Consider the following 25570-nt stretch of genomic DNA (forward strand, 5'->3'; position numbering starts at 1 on the left):
GAGAAAAACAACATTCTTTTTAATGATTTGTCTCTGCTTCTCCATCTTAAGTAATACACAGACTAAAGCTGTATTTACCTCAGGCACTCCTAAACGGCTACGTTCAGCCAAAAACATTTAAATTATATGCTGCATGAAAGAGGCAGGGACACAGAGACTAAACTGAATTGGCTAAAACTGAGCATTCACGTGTCTCCAGACAAGGTTGGAAACCAGCCATTACACGGCCAGGGGCCTACGCGAGTTCAAATTGGCCCCTGGCTCCAACCGCAAGGAGGGAAATGTCGAAATCTCACTTTGTTATTTTTGTAAGTTTTTTTTCCCCAGAAAAAGGCCGCCTGTGCTCGGGGCTACACATACAAACAAGCAGTGTGTAGAGGGAAAGTGTTATCAGGGGAGTATTTGTGAAAGAGATATTTAGGTATTTGCGGCTGTTGATGTGTGCGTGTGTCAAAGTGCATGTGTGTGTGTGTGTGTGTGTGTGTGAAGAGAGAAAGAGAGAGGTCTTTCAGTGACACAATTTTCTGCTAAAACACACATTTGGCCTCAGGATTCGGTAGGAAATTCTTTGCATGTTTTGTCGATAAACCTCAACTACCTCAAGCGCACAAACACACACAAAACACACATTTGAATAGATAAGCAAACCAGCCACCCACAGAGATTGCGTGTAACTCTATTACTGTAACTTTCCAAATGGACCTCAAATCAAAAAGCTTTATGCTTTATGCTTCCTCTGTGGGCTCTGGCTGCACTTACTGCTGGGGAATTAAGTCATTTCAGGTTAGCCTGGATGGCCAAGACTGAGTTAACTTCAGACTCAGCAGAGGGTAAGAATTCTGTGATTTTAGCTTGTGAGTGATTCTCAGCGATGACATATGAATGTGTGTGTGTGTGTGTGTGTGTGTGTGTGTGTGTGTGTGTGTGTGTGTGTGTGTGTGTGTGCTTCTGTGAGACTGGTTTAGTGTGTGTGCTACAGCTGAATGTTAGTGAGACACTCACATCAGCAGAAAAACCTTATAATATGTCTGCTGACAAATGGTTTTCAGACTGACTGAGAGATTATTTGGTTGCCAGAAGTTATATAAGAAGATCAATACCATTCTTATGTCTGTGCATTCAATACGAAGCTTCCCTAAAGCTCATTGGTTTTCGCATTATATCTCGTCTGTTTAATCTGTAAAATCATAATTTGTTTTTTTTAAGGGGTTATTGGCTGGGAGCAAACACTTCCATAAAATGTGTTCATTAGTGAGTTTTAGGTAGGCAGAATGTTTTACTTTTCAACAGAGCCAGGGTAGCTGTTTCCCCCCATATCCAGCCCGTATGCTACTCCAAGCTAACTGGCTGCTGGCTCCAGCTTTACATTGAACAAAGAGGTATGAGAGTGGTATCATATGGAGTCGCAATAATTAGTTGATCTAAAGAAAATTAATAATTTCAATCAACCGCTGAAATTCCATTGATAATCACTTAATCTGCATTTTCAAGCACAAATGTCAAATATTCTCTGAATACCAGATTTTGGCATTCTGTTGGTTTTTTTTACATTTCACATACTGAAGATAAAATAAGCGTATTTCCAAAAATGCAGAACTAGTCCATAAAATTGAATCATCCGCTTGATCCGAGATTTAATAATTGACTCAAATACACTTGTGTGTGTTCCTCCTCACCTTTTTGGTGCCCTCCCCCTCCATCTCGGGGGTGCTTGGCACTGGAGCCCAAAGCATGCTGGGAGCAATGCAGACAGACAGGTTGAAGGCATTCATTTGGTTTTCGTGGGCGTTGCTTTGGATGCAGTGCAGCACAGCAATCACATGTCGCAGCAGTAGCAGGTTCTCACTGGGCAAGAGGTGGAGCAACCTGAGAGAGTGATTAAGAGTTAGAAGAAAGGACAGAAGGAAGGATAGAAGGATTGTAGCAGATGGACATCATGTGAACTAAATGACAACAGCGTAATGAATAAATCCTAAAACACTTGATCCCTGATCCTTGTTCTCGTTTTGTGTGTGTGTGTGTGTGTGTGTGTGTGTGTAAATGTTGTTTATGGATCTCAGGCTCCACAGGAATTTCACCACAAACATTGTTGTTGCTTTCATGTTACTTGTTTTTTCTTTATTCTAAGAAAAAGGAAATTTAGTTTGTAGCATTTGGAAGTGAAGCAACGCCCTCTCTCTGTCTCCCCTTCTCTCTCTCTCGACATAAACAGCAACACACAAAACAACAACAAAATATCGCAGTAAGGTGTTGGGCCACCACAAACCTCCAGAACACTCATTTATTCAGGTCTTTCCTTTAATTTGTCACCTATCTATTTGCCTGTAACTTTAAAATTAATAGCAGAATTTTGGCATTAAATGTGACATATTTTCGGATTTGAAGAGAGAGTTCCTACCTCTGGACAGCTTGTATCCTCTCCTCCCCTCCCTCCCCATCCATCACATCCATCCACTGGTCATACAGATCCACATACAGCATGCTGCCTGGGATATTTCGCAGGAAATCCTGTGTACAGTAAATGAAAAGAGATGTTGAGCTATTCATGCACGATGCCTCATTGCTGGTTTATTTCACCCATAATTGCACTTTTGCACAATTAAGTCTAAACAACCTTTATCTATCTATAACAACAAGCCTTAAAAAAGTTAACATATAAAAGTTAACATATTAACATAGAGTGGAACAGAAATTAGGTTATCTGGTGCATGAAGCAATTTGATGAATTAACAGAAATAGCCATCAAGGTAATGAGATCAAAAAGTTAATTATCACACAAAAGTCAAACGTCGTCAAGTGATAAAGAATAAGGACAGATTTTAAAATACAGTCCATCCTAAAGTGGATTTTTTCGTTATACAAAAATGATCTATAATGATATAAAAAGACCAATATTATTAATTGAATGAATGCATCATGTTACGGTAATTTTACTTTAAAATAACTTAACAATAACCAACTAATAACTAAAATAAGAATGTCATTGCACTAATTGATTAACAACAACATTGTTTTTGTCTCCGGTGAGTCACAATCCTTGTCCATTGTGCAGAAGTAAAATACAACAAAGAAGGGAGATGAATGAGCTCTGTATAAAAACCACCTCAGCTGCTCCCTGGATGCCCGATGCTGTGGTGGCTGCTTGGCCTGGATGCTGAACAATGCAGCACCTTGTGTGTGTGACTGGCAGCCTGCCTGGCTGTGCAGAGACAGATTATCCTGTCTGGACTTATGTGACTTTGGACGCACATCAGTCGCTCCTGCTTTCTGTTGTCTGGTTTCAAACAAGTGAGACGGGGCAGAGCTGTGTGTGGTTGAGTCTGTGTGGGTGTGCTTTACCTTGAGGACAGCAGCAATGACGAACACAGACTGGTGTGTGATCTCCGGATCCTCAGTCCCGCTGTCCAGTCTATCCCGAAGCTCCCGGCAGGCTTTGGCCCCAGCTGACCGCCTGAAGACGCCCCTGGTGTACGGCCCCTCCAGGTACAGGAACACCAACATGTCCTGAAGGCAACAGGGAGATGGAAGGTTACCTAAATAAAATCTCTTCAAATGATCTCACTCAAAAGCTGCAGTTAGCAACTCCACATGTTTGTGCCACCTAGCAGCAGAAAGCATTTAATGTTTGACACCAAAGGACTTAAATGCTCAGAAATCCTGTAAATCAAAAAGACAAGGATTAAGTGAATTTAGCTTTCTCAGACACTGCGTGTTCGTTGGTTTGTTTCTGATTTATCATTTCCCAGATTACAAATTTAATTTTGGTAAATAGTCATTAATTATTTTCTGCAACCTCAAATGGGTTTTTTTATTATTTAAAAGAAGAAGATCTGAGCGGACACCATGCTAGGAGGGTTATTCAATGATTTTTAATGTGGATTAGGGTTAATAAAATTTTCAAATATGTCCACTGACTGTCAAACATTTAACTGCCATAATAATAATAATTTAATTTATTTCATTATTACCCTTTAAAACCCAACAATGGCTTCTAAAAGGGTTCTTTGGAGCCCATATAATCAGAAAGGAAACATTTTTGTTGAGGGTAGAATCTGGATTGCTTATTCAACAGACTGGGGTTTCACTTCTGTAGTCAGTCCAGCATGTCCACTATTTCTTTAATTTATAATGTACAACTTAAACCATTAATCTGAGACATACAGTAAACAGTAAGTAATGATAAAACTATATCAGACAAAAGCTCAAAAATGTATTGCATAAAATGTAATCTGTTTCCTCATACCACTACATCTCCCTTTCCCCAAATACACGGTAAACCCCAAATCATCCCATGATCCCTCCAGACGGGGTCCTGACCCCTCCTGCTGCTCTACGTGACCTCCACTCGGCTCACCATGACAGGCTTGGGTAGGTTGTGGTCTGAAGAGCAGACGGAGCTCAGGGGTCGTCCGAACAGCCGTCCTTGAGTGGGGGAGAGCGAGGTTGGGGACAAGGGCATGGCGTCCAGCTGTGTGTTGGAGCCTCTCCAGAAAGGCCAGTTGATCAGAGACCTCTTTCTCTTAAAAGACTTCTGCTGACCAGGCTCTTTGGGGAGAAGGAAGAGGAAGAGGTTTAGCTGTGGTTTCAGATAGAATCAAACTGTGGTTGCTTGAGTAATGTGGAGGGCACTCAGGAATAGAGATCACATTCAACAATGCGCGATGAATCACCAAATAGTAAAACTGCAGCTTATGTAAGGGTTTTGTATTTGTTATTTTATGTGTACCGGTTAGATTTTCCCAACAAAGTAGGTTGTGAATTGTTCATCAGTTAGCCTACTAGTCCCAGATGTTGGACTTTTTCAGCATGCACATGAATGCTTGGTCTGTCCACTAAATGTCAGCTTCACAGTCACACCCTAAAAAGTTTAGGTGAGTAGAGAGAGAGTAAAAGACACAGAGGGATATTGTTAAAGAGAAAGACACCAACAAGACACTGACAGAAAGACAGAAGAAGAAAGAACCACTGATTCTGTGTTTGGGAAACATCTATAGACATGCCCTTGCAGTCAAGAGCACCATTTAATTTGAGGTGTGTGTGTGTGTGTGTGTGTGTCTGTAGGTGTCTATGTGTATCCATATGTGTTCCTTTGTGTTTGAAAGCATGTATGCATGTATGTATGGGACTATGTGTGTCTCTTAGGGCTTGTGACTGTGTGTTCCTTGTTGTGTTTGCTCAGGGGTGACAAGTCAAAATGTCTACATGTGTTGTTTGTGTTGATGTGTCTGTCATGTGTGCCCCGCGTCTACATGTTCTCTATGACATAACAGCTCAGCATGTTTCTGCAGTTATGAAACTGCATACTGTGTGTGCATTGAAGTGCATGTTAATGTGAATGCGCAGCAGGCATTTACTGCTTAATCTAATTTCTCTGCAATACGTGATTCAAACCTGTGTTGCCTTCATGTAACACAGAACCAACTTTAAAGTCAAGACTGCAGTAAATCTTTTAAAAGGTTTACTGTGGTGGAATTTAATTGTAGCAACATTGACTTGCCAACAATCTTGGAAATGATAACATTTATACACCAAACGATTGTGATTTGTAGAGGGTGGGACTTTCCTGTCAAATGTAAGATTCTTTCAGTGGGCGGAGGACCCAGCAGCTCAAAAGGGCCCACAAATGATGTGGCATACCTCACATAGAACTTGTTTTTAACAATCTGCTGTGGCGTTATGCCCAAATACATTCTGAAACAAAGTTTAACAGTAAGAGAATTACTGGCCTGCTCTGGCACCTCTCATCTATAAAACATGTCCTCGCTATAAATGGTGTTATATCATTACAACTTTCCAGTCAGGGAACTGTTTTCGAGAGGGGAATGAGGAAACAGAGACGGATTATTTGTTTTGTGAGTGGGCAATGTCTGTCATCCTACTATAATCTTCTGCTGGCACATAATAAAACAGGTGCTAGATGCAGTATTTCTCTTCAAAATTCTTTGCTTTTTGGCTCATAACAAACAGTGATCCTCCACAGCACTGGAGGTATAACTCACATTGATCTCTGAAGCACATGCAGTAGGCTATGTTGCAATTTGGAAAAAGTTGGCGAAAAAATCAACATCACTAAAGTTTTATTTAACATGTTTGTAACATTCAAGCCAGAATTTGACTGCAGGATTTTTTAAATGCCTGAAAAGAGGGGCTTCTGCCAGGGCGCCCATTCAGTAAACACACACGTTCGTTAACTTTTTGGGTTGGGTGTGAGCAATTAGGCCTCTATAGCGGCGGGGCTTGAATTGAACCATTATGCAAGATACCGTTGTGCTTGAGGCAAAAGAATCTCAGGCTAAGCTTGTGGTTGGCAAAATGAAACCTCCATCCCTGGAAAAAAAACACTTTTTCTCCTCAACTTGTTTTCCACTAAACCTCATCCCCTCCTTTTTCCACCCTCTGTATCCCCATTTCTCGTCCTTGTTCCCGTCCACTGCCCTCTTGTTTAACTTTTTCCACCTCCTTATTTTTCTGTCCCTCTCACTTTTGACGTCTCTCCCTCTGTAAATTCTTCTTTGTCCATGTTACAGTCTTTTGTTTCTTTTTCCGTCCCCTCCGCTGACCTTCAGACTTACTCAATAGCTGTGTCATCTTTTTTCATCTTCCTATTCTCACACTTATCCGTCCCTTCTGGGGTTTCTTCCTCTTTGTTTGTCTGATGTTTTTCTTATTTTAACACTGCATCTCTCCCAACCCCTGCTGTAACCCCTCGTCGGCTAAGATCTCTTTTCCCACCATTCTCATTGACTGCTTTTTTTCTTGGTCACCCTTTGATTCTTCCTCAGAACTAACAACATGACCTTATGTCTATGAATGTGAATAATAAGCGTGAAATTCTGAGGAAGTACTTTCTGTTCTGCATTAATACTTCTGTGTCCTCAATTTCAGAGAGAATTTGATTTAGGGATTTTTTGTTTTGTTTTGACACCGAGCATCTACTTCCTCAACCTCAACTGTCATGTTGATGATAAATCTCATCTTTCACTGCTGTTTTTCACAACACATACTTTATGTCACTTTCTCAGTACATGGGCAGACTGCCACTATTGACAGTAGTTATATGCCTGTTGCCTTATGGCAGTACAAAGATTCTTATTCACACTTGACCAAAAAAGTGGCTTCACTAGGCCAGATTTTTATGTTAGCACAATAATCACGGCAAAATGGCACGTTTTCTTTAGAAAATTCTAGTGTTTTCACTCTCTCACATGACAAAGCAATATTCTTCAGTGTTGTTTTGGATCTCCATTTGATTATGTCGGATCCTATGGTAGCACCACAGATAGTCCAATGATGGCAAACCTGAGCAGTGTTACCTCACACAGTTATTTGAAGTTGTCCACATACAAAGTATCATGTGACCTCATGCACACTCCTCTGCTGACCACCAGAATGGGAACTACAGTCCTGACCAGCTGTCTTACCTATAAGAGGAACCTGTCCGGGTACAACTTTGCTGGGTTTGAGGATAAACTGGCACTGCGTATCTGGGGGAAGACACTGGTCCAGCAGCAGCACCCCTGCACAGTCTGTGGGACTCGTTGGATCCCTCCTTGGTCCTCCTCCCAGTCCTCCACTACTGCTCCCACCATCCCGAATGTGGCTCATCTTAATGCTGAAGGGAAACTCGTGGCCTAAATGAAAGGTCAGGGTCAAGAGGTTAGAGGTTATTGGTCTGGTATGTGCAGTCTGTGCATGTGATGTGGAGCCAAAGCAAAAAAAGCTGATTAAAATTAGAGCAGAACTATTGCAGTGCAGCAATGAGTCAGCAGCCTGGAGTTGGGATGTTAAGAATTCAGTGTGAACTACAGAACAAAAGATTTTGGTAACGGAAATACCACTGTGACTTAAAACTAATTGCTCTGGAATGCTCCCAGATGTTGAGTTTTTGGTGTACTGCTGATGCTTTTACAGTAGTGCCCTTTGCTGTGGGTTTTCTTTTCATTAGTACTGCCTGGATTACCAAAATATTCATCATGGGAGACAATAGGACGAGACGTCAGGTTTTTTTGGTTAACTTCAATGAATTTATGGAAGATGTAATTGTAAGCATACATGCAGATCATTTTTAAAAGACCCATTATCACACTCTTACTTTCTCATATGGTGTTTTAACAGGAAGGTTTTAGATGATAATATCTATTACAGGTGGGCTTACCGATGAGAGGGTATGGCGGGTCGTCCTTACTGGAGCTCACCCACAACCGGTGGTCTTTAACGCAGCCCTAGACAAGAGAAAAAGAGAATCGGGTTTAAACGAGGTACCTTTATGAATGCACATCTGTGTTTAAAAAAGAAACCTCTACAGATGCTGCTACAGTAGAGAATGGTTTGAGACCTACAGCAAGAGCTGTGCAAACCAGCTCCTCTTCAGCCGACCAGTAATGTAATACTAACCTTGAATTGATATCTTTATTTAAGATATGGTGACATTTCCAAAAATATACAAAATGTTCTGAAACATTACAAATCTTAGGATAAAGACTAAAAACTTACTTTGTATACATGCTTCACACTCTGGTAATGCTTTGTTTGGACAGTCTAATATTGACACACTCAGCCAATAGATGGATGTTTAACAAATGTTATTTCTAATGTCTGGACTGGATAGCTACAGTAGAGGCTTCTTTTAAAGTCATTGATTCGTCTGATCTCTTTTTAACATCACTTCAAAGTATATTTATTGGATATTGAGCTGAGTTTCAACAGTGTACTTTGGTTACTCACGGATATGCCAAACTGCAGCAGAGCCATGCGGATGACATCGCTGGTGCTGTCAGTGTTGCTGACCGTAAGTGTCTTGGCCTGGTGGAAACATTTCGGAAAGCATTATGGAAATATCTAGTTGCTTGTGTGTTACACAAAGGCTAGCACTGCTATTGATGTCATTAAATTACCCCACTTAAAGACAGACGATCAAACAATATTCATTTTTGTGCTAACAGAAGCAGTAAGTAATCACAGAGTCAAGAAGAGAATCTTACATATGCACAATTTCCAATATCCTTTGCAAATATCTTCAGAGGAACGGCCTTCGGGTCATCCTTCTCTTTTCCCTCAATTATCCGACTGTGTGGAGTTAAAATAAAAATAGCATTTTGAATATAAGTTTAGTTCATGTGGCCAATCCAGCACTGTGATATGGAAGACAAACATATGCATGTAAAAGCTCAAGTAATTCATCATATCTGTAAATACAATGTATGCATTAGTCATAAAGAATTCATCAGAATGGTTCAGATCTTCTAAATTCATTACAAATCTCACAACGTCTGTCAGGCCAGTTGATTTCTATTTGTTGTGATTACTGTTATTCATGTTGAGCTGGCTTCTATTTAATCACTTCACTTCTATCCAAATTAAGAATCTTTCCGGTCCCGTAGGGGAAATCTGATTTGAATTATTAATTACTGCTAAAATACCAAAACAAACCATTGCAGACAAAGTAGTAGGGGATTTAACAAAACATTTACCTTTTGATGAGTGCCAACCACTTGTCCTTGTGCTCCTCGGAGCTGAAGAGGAGTACAGAGAGTGATAAAACATAATCAGAGGAAATCATGTTAAAAGCAACTGTCTGTTTTACTCTGTTATGTTAACTACTGCTGGCTAAATCCGCAGACTTCGCCCCGAGCTATGACTGGATTCCTGGTGATGCAAAATTTAATGAATGTGTGTCAATGAGTGCAAATGTGTGGATGCCATTGAGGAAGATGCAAACATACAGCACAGCATATATGGATGTATTTGTATGTGTGGTGCGTGTGTGGTTATCTAGTCTTACTGTGGTTGGATTGAGCAGCTTTAGGGTTTAGAGATGTTGTGGTTGCGAGTTCAGTTTTTAGTTCCCTTTTGCAGCGTGCATTTGCACCTCAGAACACAGTGTACCCTAGGAAGTACACTGAAACAACTCAAAGGGGCATTTTGGAAATATATTTTGTGTTCTTAGCAGGAATAACTGTCAAGTTACATTGAATTGCTCCTGTTTGATTGAATTAAGATAATCTTGGAACCTGAAACTACAGTTCACCTTGCAGACATTCCTACAACTTGCTTATATTGTACTGTGTGTGTGTGTGTGTGTGTGTGTGTGTGTGTGTGTGTGTGTGTGTGTGTCTGTGTGTGTGTGTACCTAAAAGTGGCCACACAGTTGCAGGTGGGCCAACCCATGACGAAGCACCGCTCTGGGTTGGTGCTTCCCTCACACACCTCCTCCATGCAGCTGGCCGTCCACATCTCACACACTCGGACTTGTGCCTTCACCTTGAAATGAGTGGGAGACCTGCAGAAAACACATTGTGCTAAATTAAGGGCTAGGGTATCCAGCTAACAATTATTGTCATTAATCTTAAAATTTAAGAAATAGAGAAAAAAGCCAATAGGTCAACATGATCTCTAAATTGTTTGCTTTGTCTGACCTATAGTCCTAAATTCATAAATAAACAATTCACAATGATTGCAAACAGAAAAAGATGAAAACCCTCACATTTGAGGAAATTAAACCAGTAATACTTTGGAATTTTTGCTTCATAAATTACTTCACTGATGAATAAATTCTCAAAAATTCTGTAGATTAATAACCTGTAGATCAGCTATCAATTACATAACAAATTTAGGAAAATATTTGCAAAAGAGGAAGCCCAGAAAAGTTTCATGAAAACCTGAAAGTCTTACCACGGGGTTCCACAAAGGAACAAACTGGGATCCCCTACTGTGGCAATCTAACGTTTAATTTTCTTCATGGAACATTTTTCCACAAACCTCTTTCAAGAAATGCTTTATATAGATTAGAATTATAAAAAAGATCTAGCTATTTCCATCATTTTAAGACAGGCAGGCTCAGTAGAAGTGGATTTATCCATCACTACATCTGTGATTATAGAGGGGAAAACTCCAAACGCACACATGTGGTATGCACAGATGCTCTCCCTGCTATTACACAGGCACAACACACGCGCACATACACATCAATTAACTTCTTCTCCCTCTCTCTTTCAAACACACACATACCGACACACATTCCTTTAACTCACCCTGTGTTCAGCCACAATGTAATAGCCCATTATAGCATATACCTCTGTGCTGGAAGGGTCAGCTCCACCCACTGGCACATGACTACCCAGAGCAGACCACAGAGGTCCTGCAGTGTTTGCATTGAGGGGTGTGTGTGTACAGTAAGTACATAGGTACACAGGGATGAAGTCTGTTTCCGTCTCTGCATGTCTATGTGTTTAAATGTGTGTATTAGTGAGTGTATGTGTGTGTTTGTGGACTTCAAAAACATAAATGTGCTCTTTAAGCTTCTATTTTTGAACATGTGTGTGTTGCAGTGTGTTCCATTTGTGGGTACGGAGCCTCATACTGTAGGACCAAGGCAGGCCAGCCAGTGTGGCTTTGATCTGAGCCAGGCTTCATATGGATTTAATTGGCTGGGAAATAATTATATACTGCAAAGAAAATGAGGGACGGCGGGGAGTAAGGGGAGGAGAACAGAAAGAGACAGCAGAAAGATGTGACTCTATCCTCTATGGATTGTTTTTTTGTTTCAGTTTTGGAAAAACTGAACAGATGGAATGTTGCTTCTTTGTTTCTCAAATTTGTTTTCTGTTTTCTCTTGTTTATGTCTCCCTGTCACAATTTTCTGTCTCCCTCTCACTCACACAACCACATAAACATACACTCCTTCATTCTCTCCATCATTTCACAGGATGCACAAAAAGAAACTTACTTGGCTTTGGCGACGAGCAGTGTGTCAGTGAAGAGAAAGAGGTGTCTCTCCTGGGTCTGCAAGCCCGTCTTCAGCTGCGTTTGGACATGCCCCAGGAATAGGCGGCCTGGACACTCCGCCAGGAAGGCCTGGACCAGGGGGCAAGAATCTGGGCTGACTGGTGTCATGCAGCTTTCCCTGGGGGACAAAACCAAGGAAAAAAATGAAATACACCATTAACAAGGGAGAAATGTGTGGTCTCGGTTTGTTTGGATGCATCCCTCTGAAAAGGAGGATGTGAACCCCAGCATTGGATGTGGTTCAGCTCAAATTCAAGTCAAGTCGGCTTTATCTATAGAGCCCAATAAGACAAATTTACAATCTGCCTTCACAGACAGACAGGGTAGACTGAGAGGTCCTAGGAGGCCGTTTGAGCAAGGCACTGAGGGAACAAAGTGTTACAATGTAGCTGCTTAGTGACGATCAGAAGAAGACAGCTCCTTAAAGTGAATATGCAGAGCTGTGTGGAAATGCAACCAGCCGTCACTGAAGCATGCTCATTTATAGCCATGAATGCTGTTAAACTGCACACTTTAAACTAAGTACTTTTGCCAGGACATTTGGACAGAATTTAAGTCCTTTTGTCCACTAGACTTGCGCTTCCTCATTGTCAATAAACTCAGCACATGTGAAATGTCAACACCTTCTGCACATTCACACATTTAGACCATTGACTATTGGCTGTTGAGTAACTGGAGATAGCGAGCAAAACACTGTCGACCTTTCTCACTGACTGGCAAACCTTTTAGTCAGAGCCCAGCCCCTCAAACCTCTGAACTATTTACCATTAATAATTCCATATATCTGATGGATATTTGATAAACCTCAAGAATCAAATCTTAGAGCACAATCAGGTCAGAAAGCGGATTATCTCCATGTGATGTATTTGAAACAAAACATTTTCATTACCTCTGGGGAGATGGCAGCATATGAGAAAACTAGCTAAACTGCAGTAAACGTTGAAGAATCTAATGATTTAGTGGTTGTAGGCCGGAACGCAGAAGCTGAATCTAAAGAGTTATCAGTAAAATCTGAATTACCTTGAACATTATGTATTTAGCTTTATTTATTCCAGTGTTTTCGTTGTGCTCTATTAGCACTGGGGCTTCTCCAAACTCCTCTAGAGTGTGGAATAACAATGCAACAGCAAGCAGATAACTAATGCCTATGTTGCTTCAACAGCTTGTGAAGCCTAGTTCAAGGCAGAATATTTTTTCATTATTTCATGGATTTCATTTACTGACTCATCATATCGCAACCACACACATAATCAAGCATTGTCAGTAAAATAAATATTGGACTTTTGGACCTGTAGCACAAATTGTTTTGGCTAGAAATGGATTACTATTTGCATGTTTTTGGAGCTGCACAAAGATGGCTCTGTTACCTTAAACAGTCACACAAAAAGCTGAGCACTTACTGTTTTACTGTTTTAAACAGTAAAACAGTAAGTGCTCAAACAGTGTTAAGTACTGTTTTAAAAGGTTTTATTAAAAAGAAACTTGCTTGCTATTATTTTAGTTATAAATATCTACCGTGTATCAGTTTCCCTGCTGTCAATATATGCCACTGATGAACACAGGGGGGAATTTCTGGAGGAAGAGGAAATAGTCTGAGATCCCCATCCTTTCCTGTTTACCCTTCACTACCAGATAAAAGTCCAGATTCTCCACTTACATACACATATACACATTTTCTATCTCTGGCTCTGCAATTCTGTGTCTGTTTTGTGTACACAAACATGCACATACACTTTCTGCTCTCTCACGCATGTACACACCCACTTCTTAACATAGTTTCTACTTTTCATTCCATCTCTTACTCGTACTTGATATGTATCTTTGACACCCACGAGGACACACTTAATTTTGTGGGTAACTGCTTCAGCAAAGCACCCGGTAATAGTCCAAGTCTTGCTGGGAAGACAGAGAAGCTTGGATTGTGTCACATGCCAAAATCCTTCCAGCTACATTGTGTAAGTTATTGGTTACGTCATTAATTAACGAAGAACAGAGGACTACTGCAGTGTTTCCCTTTTTGTCTGTCTTTCTGTGTCATCCAAAAATAAATCCAAAGGGCACTGAGTGAATTCAATTAAAAGCGATGGATGAATGTAGCCAATTAAGCATTTATGCTCTGCGGGACAGGTTGCCCTTCAAGACCGGGAGTTGAAAACTTACTGAAACTGTTTAAGAGTTTTAAAACAGATGAAGAATGGTATAAGAGGTATATGTCAGCAATACTTACTGTAAAGGAAATGACACCCTGTTGCTGTAATGATTACAGTTGCAAAACAATCAGCTATTGTTCCTGGAAAAAAGAAAATACTTTCCATGTGGTGTACTGTGAAATGATTTTACTCCCCATTGAAAACATTTACATAACTCATGCACCATTTCACTGTTAAATTAAGCATTTCTTTCTTTCTTTGTCCAGGAGCAACAACATTTAAATCTTTCATTTTCAACACTTCAGCATAGTGACAAATCTCTATATTTTCCCCTTCCCTTTGTCCACATTTCTCCAAAGAAGTTCATAAAGTTCAAAATGAGTCTTGATATCTCTTCCTTGACATGTGACTCGCCAAGCATCAAAGCTCAGCGTCAATTGGATCTCTCAACATGGCAGTAACTGCTCTCTTAATATCACATGCCAGGGACGTTGGGAGGATTTTGGGGTTCCTTGATTAAGATGCGCTGGGATTAACACCATCACCAAGCTAAAGTCTCAAAAAATCCACTGTTCTTATTGTCTTTGCAGATCCGGGAAATACTCCTGTCAGAAGAACCCACACTCACACACAATATTTCTAATGGACAAACTTTCACGTAAAGCCCCTTTCACATCTTGCAACACCAAAAAAAGACAACATTGTCCGTATTCACCACACAACCCTTCCTCCTGAATGCAAGATTGACAGCTGAGCCAGTCATCCTTTGAATCTGATGGATGTGGAGCTAATGGCTCCATTGTACATCATGTGATGTTGATAAATTAAGTGTTCAGCCTGCCTGTGCATACATGGCCACCTTTGGTGAGGCACGGCGCTGAAGGGACAACTGTTGACGTTTTGGAACACAATATGGGGCCAGTGTACCACACAACATAGCATACTAATGTCCCAGCATGAATAATTAAGCAGCAATGGACAAGATTTGTATGTAAAGGTTGATACAATTTATAAGCACAAACTAGGGCTTTGAAGTATATTTGATTTATATTGCCCCAAATCACACATTTTTCCAAGAGGGCTTTCTATCCTTAGACCCTTAATTTGGAGTAGAATCACAACATAGACAGAATCAGAAAATAAATTTAAATATAAATCAAAAGCTGCATACTAACAGAATTTTAAATAACAACCAAGGATAAGACCTGAGGTGAATACCAAAGAAAAGAGTTCTCTCGTCACTGAGCGAGACACGATTGAATTGATGGACAGAAACTGGACTTGGCAGCAGTAAGCTGCATCATTCGCATGGACTGACATGCCTGTTGCTGTTGCATTACTCCTGGTAATGATTTACAGACTCAGTTAATCAGATGTGTGGAAGCTGGGATGAAAAAGATAAGTCTTACTCATTGAAACAACCATGACCCACATGCAGACGCACACACACATACACGCCTGTAAGTATACACCCTGAGGACAACAGCTGGACAAACAGCTGTACCTTTCTCTGTCTCCTCTCTCTCCCAGATTATCTTTTCCTTATTCTTCACTTTTTGCTGACATGTCCGTCATCCACTCTCCTCTCTCAGTCCATTTTTTCCCTCCTGCCATCACTCATTCAACTATTTTACATACACCATTGCTTAGGTCAGCTCAGCTGTCAAACGATGTCCTACGATGACCGAGCACAGTGACTCCCTCGGGCCAGCAATGACATGCACTTATATAACTCTTTCCATCTGCTCAGCTCGGCTGTGTGTTTCTGTCATCTGTATCATAAATTTGTCTGCATCTGATTTTCCTTTGGTAGCAAAGCTGACTCCAAGGCCACCAACACATTTTATGTTTTTTTTCATCGATCAATCAATCCAAGATGAACTAAGAAGGACTGAATGAACAGAAGGCTGGTGGCTCGAGAAGAAACCCTCAGCTCAGTTCTTCGTTCTTTATGCAACATGTAAATTCTGACAGAAACAACAAAACACAAAGTAAAAGATTCACTGAAGATATGTGTGTATGTGTGGGTCCAGTGGAATATTGCATCATCATCATCATCACCACCAGTTTTTCCTCTTTGTCCCAGATACGGCTGTCCAGACAAGCAGCTATTGACAGCTCAGTGTCTATCTCTGAGAGTGTCTGTTAACATAAAGATTGAGGAAGATGTCATTTTGCAATTACAAACACACACTAGTTTGTACCATCTCCTAAATTTACAGTGGCAAGTTTGTTCATCACTGCAACAAAACTGCAGTGAACGTGACAATAAAGACAATAAACAAGGGATACATAACTGAATTAGACTCCAATTTTCAAGCAACATCATATATTATTTTTATCTTAAAGAGCTTCATAATCATTTTGATGGTACACTGTAAGAGGGTAAATGACGTCTCATTTTTTACCATTTCAAGCTCGCAATGCTAGCTATTGAGCTATGTAACATTGGAAGCCCAGGCAGGACATTTATTTTTTATTTTATCATGACAAATGCATATAATGTACAATGTAAGTTCTCTGTAATTCAGAGGCTGCAAGGAGACAGAAGAAAACTTTGTCGGAGGAAGCGAGGAAGAGAAAAAGAGAGTGACCAAGCAAGAGACCGGACAACAGTAAATATCGGCCTGTCTTTTACTCGTTGGCACGTGCTAAATGAGCTGAAAGGAAGCAGGACAGATGCCGAGCTGGACTTTTTGCTATTGGAATAGTAAGTAATTAACTTATAAGTAACTTAATAGCCGGCTTGCTGTGTCTTGTGTAGTTGCGCTTGCTTGATGTTGATGTTGTTGACTCAAGAAAAATCCACCAGAGGTTTCATACACAGAGGTTAAGCTGCTAGCAATAAATCTCGAGTTTATATTAGGAAACCTACAAGATAACACATCCGGACATCGGTATCGTTACTGTAAGTGCTCTTGCATCGGCTGCTGTAATGGGCGAAGATACCAAAGGACATTGACGGAGTAAGCTAAGATTGAAGAGCAGCAGTGATACGTTTCAAATTACTTTCATAATTTGAATCATACTGAGAATCTAAGTAGTAAACTTCTTTCCCGGAGACAAAAACAAACAAAAAAGATGCCATTGTCCTGCCCATACTGTGTGGTGGACAGGAGACCAAAGAAGTGCCGAAACACTGAAGCTAGAAACATTAAGCAGGCGACCAAGTTTTTAAAATCAAACTTTAAACTGCTCCAAATCTTTTTCACCTCACCCAGAACTGACACTGGCTACACCAGATCATTTCCATAGGCAAACTATAATGTAATCTCTGGCTGACACACAATGCTCTCTGTATAGCCAGAGGGAACGGGCACACACAGAGGATGAGGTCAGAATACTGAATACTTTTAGCCATGATATCCTTAGCAGAGCTCATTATTAAAACCAGGAAATGTCTCTTGCATGATGTGAGTGAATGTGCGTCCTCAATCAATGAGAAAAATCAAACAAATTCACCAAAACTGAGAAAATGTTAATGCTTAATTAAGGTTAGAATTGTGGTTTCAGATTCAACAAATTAGAATTGCAATATTGCAGTAATATCCTAAAAACTATAATACCTCAATACAAACGTTTGTCTGTCTACTAGGGCACAGAATGGACAGTAGTGTATGCACATTAAAAAGTGAATGTGCTTTGTATCTCCGTCTGCATGCCCCTGTACAGTCAGGTGTTTTTTGGATGTGTGTGTGTGTGTGTGTGTGTGTGTGTGTGTGTGTGTGTGTGTGTGTGTGTGTGTGTGTGTGTGTGTGAGGTCAGAGATTTCAGGGCCAATCATATGTTTTTATGCTTATGGCACAGCCACCTTCCTCCCCGCAGTATAGATTTCATTGCCTGATACTTTGCCTTATACTGCAGGTTGAACCCATAATGCCCTGTACTGTACGGCTGAAGGCCAAATGATGAGGTTATACTTCTGAATGAAGTGCTTGTGTGCATATGTGTGCATATGTGTGTGTGTGTGTGGACGTGATGTCAGTGTCTGAGTTGAAGGCCAAAGAGCCTTTCAGTGCCTCTAGGCCTGATAGGAAAGGCAAGACAGAGGGAGCAAATGAAGGAGTCAGATAAAGGAAAGGAATAAAAATGATTAGCTATTGCATCTCTCTCTTTTTTTTCAAGTATAATTATAGAATTATATAATGTAACTTTTTGATGATAAATTGGTTGCTAATTTGGATTGGTAATGATCACAAAGAAACACTAGAACATTCTACCAAAGTAAAAGAAATACTTTCACATGATTGTGATATTGCTCAGTTCATGATAAATATAATAAGTAAATTACTTTAGTTATAAACAAACTCCTGACTAATCTGAGTAACAACTACTTAGTTCCACAGGGTCAAGGTGAAAGAACCCATGCGACTTTGTGGGCTGTCACATTTTCAATATGGATCGACCAGGCAAGCAAGTTCCTCTGCAAGTCATTGTTATTCTCCTTAGAAGAGAGCTTTATCCTATCTTAGATTTCCTTAAGAGATTCGGACTGAAACGGAAGTCCTTCTGACTGGGCAAAGAAAGCAGAACTGCAGGCTACTCTGACGCTATTTGTGATTTGAAATAGTGCTCAAAATTGAATAAAGCTGCTCAGTTACATTTGGAGTACTTGATACACATAATACATACTTTCTCTCCCTTGTAATAACAACTGAGCCAGGGATTTAATGGGATAAAGAGCACTGTTGTAATGCAATAATGAGAAAGCCACAGCAAAGTATTGCTGGCAGAACTGATGTATCCATTAAAACTACATTAATGCGACTTTAGGGTGTTACAGTTTTTATACAGCAGTAAGCACAGACATGGTATCAATGCATAACAAAAAAACAAGAAAGACAAAAAAATATGAAAATAAATGCTGGTACCTGTTGAAATAAATTTGCAATAATCACTTCTATGACCTTTCACCTTTATCTACTGAGTCACCTGACCACTACAATTTCACATCTCTTCCTCGGTAGCACTCCTTGCACACACATATCCACACATCCAGACAGGAATAATGAACACCTCACACACTCAACATGGGAGCTGTTGACCCCAGGTGACTACCACTGGCCCCTACACCTCCTGATAAAAGGTCAAAGGTTAAGGGTGACAGCTGAGAGTGTCAAGCCCTGGCTCCATACCTCCTGAGACCTTTAAGTAGCACACACACACAGGTCAGACTAAGTGACTTTCACTCAGCACTCTGCCTGTCTCGCCCTTTTCTCTGCCTACAAACTAAATATGTGAGTTGTCTTTCTCACTTTCTTCAGCACACATACACAAATATACACACACACTGCCCCAAGAGCACTGACCCATTTAACAGTGTGGAGTGTTTCCCTCAGTACTGGTCTAAATGGTCGAGTTTCACAGTTTAGTGTGCTGCAGCCCAGCCTGATTACCCTCTGCAAACACTGAAAAAATTGCCACTAGCTCGCACACACATCATAAACATGTCAGACAGTCACATCACATTAAGTTTCAGCCTCAGGCATTTTCTCATAGGAGAAATTATGATGTCCTAAAAACCTATATTTTAAAGCCTAAAAGTGCTTTGAGAAGCATTTTGAGGTTTTCCAGCCTGCATCACTCTGGAACTCTGGGACATTCCTTAAGGGATCCTGATGCACTTCCTTTTGGCAATTGTTGAACTTCAAGGTGTTTCTCTGTGACAATATGATATAGAAGGGTTGGTGAAATTCCCTAAATTGTTCCCTAAAATACTGAAAAAGCTAGCACCAGCAAGGATGTATTAGGCAGAGATTCTAGTAAATAAATACCCTCCCAAAGGGGTTTGTAATGGCTTATTTCCGGAGGAAGGGATTTGTTGGTGATGAAAAGCCTGATAGCTCGGGGAGAAGTAAGCATTTAAACCCACTCTAAGCCATGAATGAGTCAGGGAGGCCAACCTCTCAGCACCAATGTTTGAGAAAACTTTAAGACAATATGGGAGAACTTTCTGAATCTTGTGAAAATATCTGTAAAGTCAGTTTGAAATGTGTTTTTTTATTTTTTATCTGTCTTTGTCCAGAGAGAGAACTGACAGTAGCCTAGAGGAAGCAGAACTTTCCAATTCCACTCAATGTTTTAACCTGCAGCCTCCCAGCTTCACTTTGTTCTTCTCTAATCTCACCCCTCCCTAATCGCCCTCTTAAACCCCTGGATCTGTGTTTCTGGAGCTGAAAGGTTGAGGGGTTTCAATGATAAACACTGCAACTTTTGGTGTAGTCATTAATAATGACTAGATAATAACCCATGAGCAAATTTTATTAGTAACTGTTAATTCAAAATGTTGGTTCAAACAGAACTGAGAAGAAACTGTAAAAAAACAAAACAAAAAATTGAGGAGCTGTAGGCCAACAATGATGTCAGCACCACAGCAGCTCACTGTTCTGAAAGCAGGCTCTATGTGTGTTTGCTCATACCGGGATGTGCTTCTCGATCTGGTAAGTGCTTTGCTGATGACCAGCGAGGGAGCTGACTGTCGTCTCTGGGCCAGGGTCTTCATCTTCTGCACAATCAGAGAGAGCGAGAAAGAGAGAGAGGAGATGGGTCAATGCAAGCAGTGACAGGTAGGTGATGGTTTTCACCATTCTTATTGGTTTGCATCCCATGACGGATAACATGTAATGTTTATGGAGGGGGAAACACAAAGCAAAAAGTCAGCATTGCTTGAGGCTGGTTGGTGGCGGTAGCCAATACAGGAAATACAGGCAGACAAGGAAATGGACAAAACTCCAGTGTGTGTGTGTGTGTGGCAGAAAAAAGGAGAAGTGACAGCAGAAAAGAGGAAAACAGGAAAAGAGGAAGTGAGGTAAATAGTCAAAGATGGCGACAGAAAGAAAAATAAGTGACAAAGGGACCTGAAGGGAGACTGAAGTAGAGAAATATGACATGTAGAAGTTGCCCAATGTGTAAGAAGCCACATATATTCTCACTGTAACATGTTAAATTGTAAGCTCCCTCAGTGAAGTATGACAGACATCCCTGTAACTGCTGCAGCTATTTCAATTATACCTAATCTTGGTTAAAACCAAGTCCAGTTGCCCTTGATTTTAACCTTCGTTGGATAACTATGACCTGGATGACTGAGAATCTTCATAGACAATTATACCTAATCTATTTAGAACACACCAAAACCATGTGATCCCTAAACATGCAAAAAAAACAACACTACAGGCATTCAATCTAGAAAACAAACATAGCAACAGAAATTAAATTAGACTTCCTGAACTCATTTTGAAGGGTCAATGAGGTAACATTGTAACATTCCACTACTCTGGACAGAATTTGACTCATGTTCGACTCAAAGTTACTACAGACCAGCATAAAATAATAGGTGTAAACTAAAAAATGTTACAAGATGTCCATCATGGACCACTAGAGTGCTTAGAGAAAAGAAAGATGCATCTACTTAACATTTCTCCAAACATGCTGGTTTGCCATGCTGGGTGACAAAACTTTTTCGATTTATCACATAGCTATGAAATTGCCCAGACAACTATTTTGTTACATTTTGGGTCAGTTGAATTGGTTTTATGGTTTGTGGAAAATATTTTGGGATGGTTTTCATTAGTAATGTAACAGACTGACCCAGCTGAGTCTGCAAAGTCAGCAATTTTTTTAAGGACTTCTGTTCTTCAGACACTGTACATTTTCAGGGTTGCAGGAGACAGTAACGTTCGCAAGATAACATGCTCGTTCTTCCTTCAGGTGTGAGGTGGATGACAGGACGCATAAAGCCCTGACATGAAAGCCCTCCACTTGGCATGATTAAGCAACAATGAGGCTTCTTGTCTGTGTAGATTCTCGGTCATCCAGGTCATAGTTATCCAAGGTGGGTCAAAATCAAGGGGTAACATCACTTAGTTGAAGATACTCAGTCTGAGGCTTCTTGTGAAAAAGAAAAAGCAAGCCCTCATATTATGCTGACTGTCTGCAGAAAGTAAACAGGAAGCATGCACTGTAGGCACTCACTTAAAACGCCAGTGTTATCATTTCAGCTAACTCTGCAGTATAAACTCTGATATGCCATAAACCCTACATGTTATGCATGTCAAGTACAGTTCAAGATGAACTCTCAACATTCCGACACAAGCCTCTCAACACAAACAACTTCTGAGTGAAAGAAGGCACGTGGAGATTTACATTTATGCAGACATTCTCAGTCAGTGATGACAATGCAACGCTCCAGTTTCTCTCCTCTGTCTGACAGCTCATTTCTCACAACTTACCAAAGCTGAACACAGTGCAAAACTTCCCAAACCAGGCCTAAGTGCAGCAACTGCTCATGAAAAAAGGGCTACAGCAGCAACATTTTCATGAGACAAAATGTCACTAGCAATAAACCCAGGGCTGGGAAGTGGTGAAAGACTGTACATGACAAAAACACGAGTTAACTATATTCTGTTGCTAAAAAGTGATCTGAAGAGACAGGAGGATAACACTATAACAGTACTTGGAACTACTGTACCCGTTGTACAGTAACTGCAAACCATCATGCGTTGACTGTGATGTTAAGCTGTAGCCAAGTTTACACAGTGTATCTGGGTTGATTAGGTCATTATACCTCCATTACCCTACATAAATTCTGCTCAGCCTTCTATTTATAGATAAAGGCAAGATAATGAAGGGAGTCAAGGCACAAAAAAAGGCTTTGACATCATCAGAAGAGGTTTATCGGAGGATTGTGTTGGTTATGTTGGAGGTCATCATTTACATAATATTTCCAACTTTCGCCACCACATTGCGGATTTGTGCTGCATTTTGGCAGCTGCTGAAGATGCAGTTACACCTCTTTAAACACGCGTTGGGTGGGGGCGCTGTTTACTACAATTTAAATGTCCAGCAGCTGGCGGATCCCCCTTCTATCTATCAGTGCCAGTCACACAAAACTGGGGTTAGAAAACTACAATAATTAGCCTAACTGTAACAATGCGTGCTGCATTTTCAGTTAAGCCAGGGATTGGGAATTAAATGTAAAACTTTTATGTTTTTAAGTGATGATGATTAACTCAAAATGGGTGGCTCCGCAGTGCAGGAATCACTCCTCTGTCTCTCTGTCTTTGTTAATCAGCTGTCTGTCTGATTAACAAATAATCATCAGCATATTATCCTGTTCTGTTGTTTGGTTCCCTTTCGACTCCTCAGCTCAGTCTGATTGATACATCTTTATTACAGGATAACACAAACAAATTGAAGATAAGTGTAATAGATAAGTATAATCTAGTGTAATAGATAAGTATAATCTAGTAGTAAGACCGTAAGATTTGGGCGTTTTTCGTCGTTAAAAAGTTGTTTAATCAAGTCATGATTTGGTAAAAACAAACAAGCAAATAGAAAAACTGTACTCTTCCACTTTCACCGAGTTTGTGCGCCATGGATCCATAGAGGTTTTCAGAAGTGAAATTCATCAGATAAAAGTCTGATAAAGCATATCGAAAAAAGGACAAGTTTTAAATAACTGCTTGTTATTTAAAATACAATCATGGCAGAGTGACACTGGAGCTCACATCACCATCAGCTTAATTATTATCCAGTCCAATGCTGACCCCCGACTTGTAGCCGGCCAAACATCTGCAGATTTGCAGATATTAAGAAAAAGAAACTCAAAATGCAGCCCAATAAAAGGAAAAACATATGGTCTTTTATCCTTATTTAAAATCATTCTTGAAAATGGACACCCTGCAAGTTCTTGCTGGTAGGCTAAAATAAAGGACGACCATAGCCTACTTATATTGAAAAAATGAAACCCTTTTCACATCTTTTAAGAGTGTAATTGGGATTGAGCACACCGGCCAACTGAGCCTGCAAAAACTCTCTGAAACAGTGTCCACATTCATCTCCATCATCACTGAAAGACCTACACAGAAGCGTCACTGGTACCTTTTTGTTGTCGGGAAGCGCCTTGCTCTCTCCAGTCAGAGAGTCGGACCTCTTCTGTCCCATGGTCCCCTGCTGCGGTGACATGGTTTCCATCAAGACTATATAGATCCACGGTGCCGAGCGCACAGACAGTATATTCCCATGATATAAATGTAAGTCCAAAGTTTATCCGGCGGAGAGCAGGGCACGAGCCCGAGAAAAATCCATGATGGAGAGGAGTTGGTACGGAGGAAGAAGAGGTGAAACCTGTTCGCTGCGCTTCCCTCTGTGTTCACAGGTCTGAGCGCTGTTTGCTCTGATTGCCGCGACTCCAGTCCACCTCAACTGACTCTGTTGTTAAGGTAGCGGAATGAAGCACACAACTTCCGCTCTTCATTTCCAAAATAAAACCTTTATGTAAGGAGACGTTCTTGCTGTTTGTGATGTGAAATAGCAAAAAGACGAGATAAAGGGAGCCATTATTGACAAATATCAACAGTTCTTGTTAAAACTACAAACAAGTAAAGTGAACTTTCTATGTTACATTTACACTTAAAGTGAAGAAGGCTGGATAGCACCTGAAGGCTACCTGAGCAAAGCAGGGGATTTCGTAAGGCTACAGACAGCAAGTGACCTTAAAAGTCGAGGGTTCACTGCAAGCTGGTTTTGATAATTTGATTAGTTGCAGATTTGTTAGGGAACCACCCATGTTAATCTGGCTGGAAAGTTGAGGTAATAAATACTGTAAAAAATATGTGAACCCTCCTATGTTTGTTATGATCTCATTTACAGCTCAGAGTTTGTTACTTGTCTTGGATTAAGCTAATTTCTGCATTTCTAAACACAACTAGAGTTTGTACTTTTCTCGTTGTTGATCTGGTTTGTGTATGTGTTGCTTCACTTTTGTCTCTAATCTTTTAATCATCTGCGCCATTGTTGTTATTCAAAATGTACTGAAACTGAAAGGGGTTTATTTAAGATAAATGTTATTATGTGTACTATAGAAGTTGGATGCTCCAGTTGAATCTTTGTTTAGTGATTGTATACCAAATGTACACGTGATCATTACCTTTTTTGAACTGTCTTTATGGAAAACTGTCTTTACACTCTGTTTTATCAAAAACTTACACTGAGTATTCAAAGTTGGATGATCTGTACACTCCAGTCACCTATCAATGTTTTGCCTCTTTTATTTTGAAGACAGAACTAACTTCTGGTTGTGTCCTAACCTAATCTGCATCTCTTGACACAGTTAATGTACCTGAATGCGTGCATTGGTTTAACTCTTGAGCTTGTCTGTGTATCTAGACCCATATTGGTTTTCCTTGTCTGGCAGTCAGTGCCATATAGAAGCTGACTGTTCTTGTACCAGAGGCGAGGAGAGGTTTGCAGAGGGTCCAGGCCAGGTGTAAGAATGTACTCCCAGGGCCAAGAATAACATGACTAATGAGGAGGAATGTCCACAGTATTTTTTCTCTACATAGGCATGACGCACGTGACATTTGAGTTATACAGCTACAGTAAACCTCACTGTAGGATAACTTCCGGAGTGGGTGGGAGTGCTTACTTTTAAAAGTCTGAAGAGCACACACCTCCATCAAAGCTGATCTGATTTGTTGAACATGCAAACTGAGTGTTAGGATTGAATCTGTGTCCAGTGGTCACTGTTAGGACTTAAATATTATAGAGAGACCTGAATGTGGATTACCATTAAAAATTATTCCTTGAAAATCCTCTTATAAGCTTTTGTAATTTCCTTTAAAAAGACAAGCAGCCCT

The 25570-nt window shown here is 40.4% G+C and overlaps 1 protein-coding gene across 2 annotated transcripts in view; it reads right to left on the bottom strand.

Moving 5' to 3' along the window:
• The window catches only part of LOC123974165 (rho GTPase-activating protein 20-like), a 35176-nt gene extending 11085 nt beyond the window's left edge, over positions 1–24091 (bottom strand). For both annotated transcript variants that reach the window (XM_046054644.1, XM_046054643.1), the window contains exons 1-13: positions 23814–24091; positions 20354–20439; positions 11726–11902; positions 10130–10279; positions 9471–9512; positions 8982–9066; positions 8725–8802; positions 8156–8222; positions 7422–7631; positions 4355–4545; positions 3340–3504; positions 2399–2508; positions 1677–1866 (exon numbers count right to left, since the gene is read on the bottom strand). In XM_046054644.1, the coding sequence (XP_045910600.1) occupies positions 1677–1866; positions 2399–2508; positions 3340–3504; positions 4355–4545; positions 7422–7631; positions 8156–8222; positions 8725–8802; positions 8982–9066; positions 9471–9512; positions 10130–10279; positions 11726–11902; positions 20354–20439; positions 23814–23906 (1644 nt within the window). In that variant the 5' untranslated portion in view covers positions 23907–24091. The remainder of the gene's footprint in view (positions 1–1676; positions 1867–2398; positions 2509–3339; positions 3505–4354; positions 4546–7421; positions 7632–8155; positions 8223–8724; positions 8803–8981; positions 9067–9470; positions 9513–10129; positions 10280–11725; positions 11903–20353; positions 20440–23813) is intronic.
• Positions 24092–25570: the final 1479 nt, after the last annotated feature.

The sequence above is a fragment of the Micropterus dolomieu genome, linkage group LG07, assembly GCF_021292245.1.
Source record: "Micropterus dolomieu isolate WLL.071019.BEF.003 ecotype Adirondacks linkage group LG07, ASM2129224v1, whole genome shotgun sequence".
Lineage (NCBI taxonomy): Eukaryota > Metazoa > Chordata > Actinopteri > Centrarchiformes > Centrarchidae > Micropterus > Micropterus dolomieu.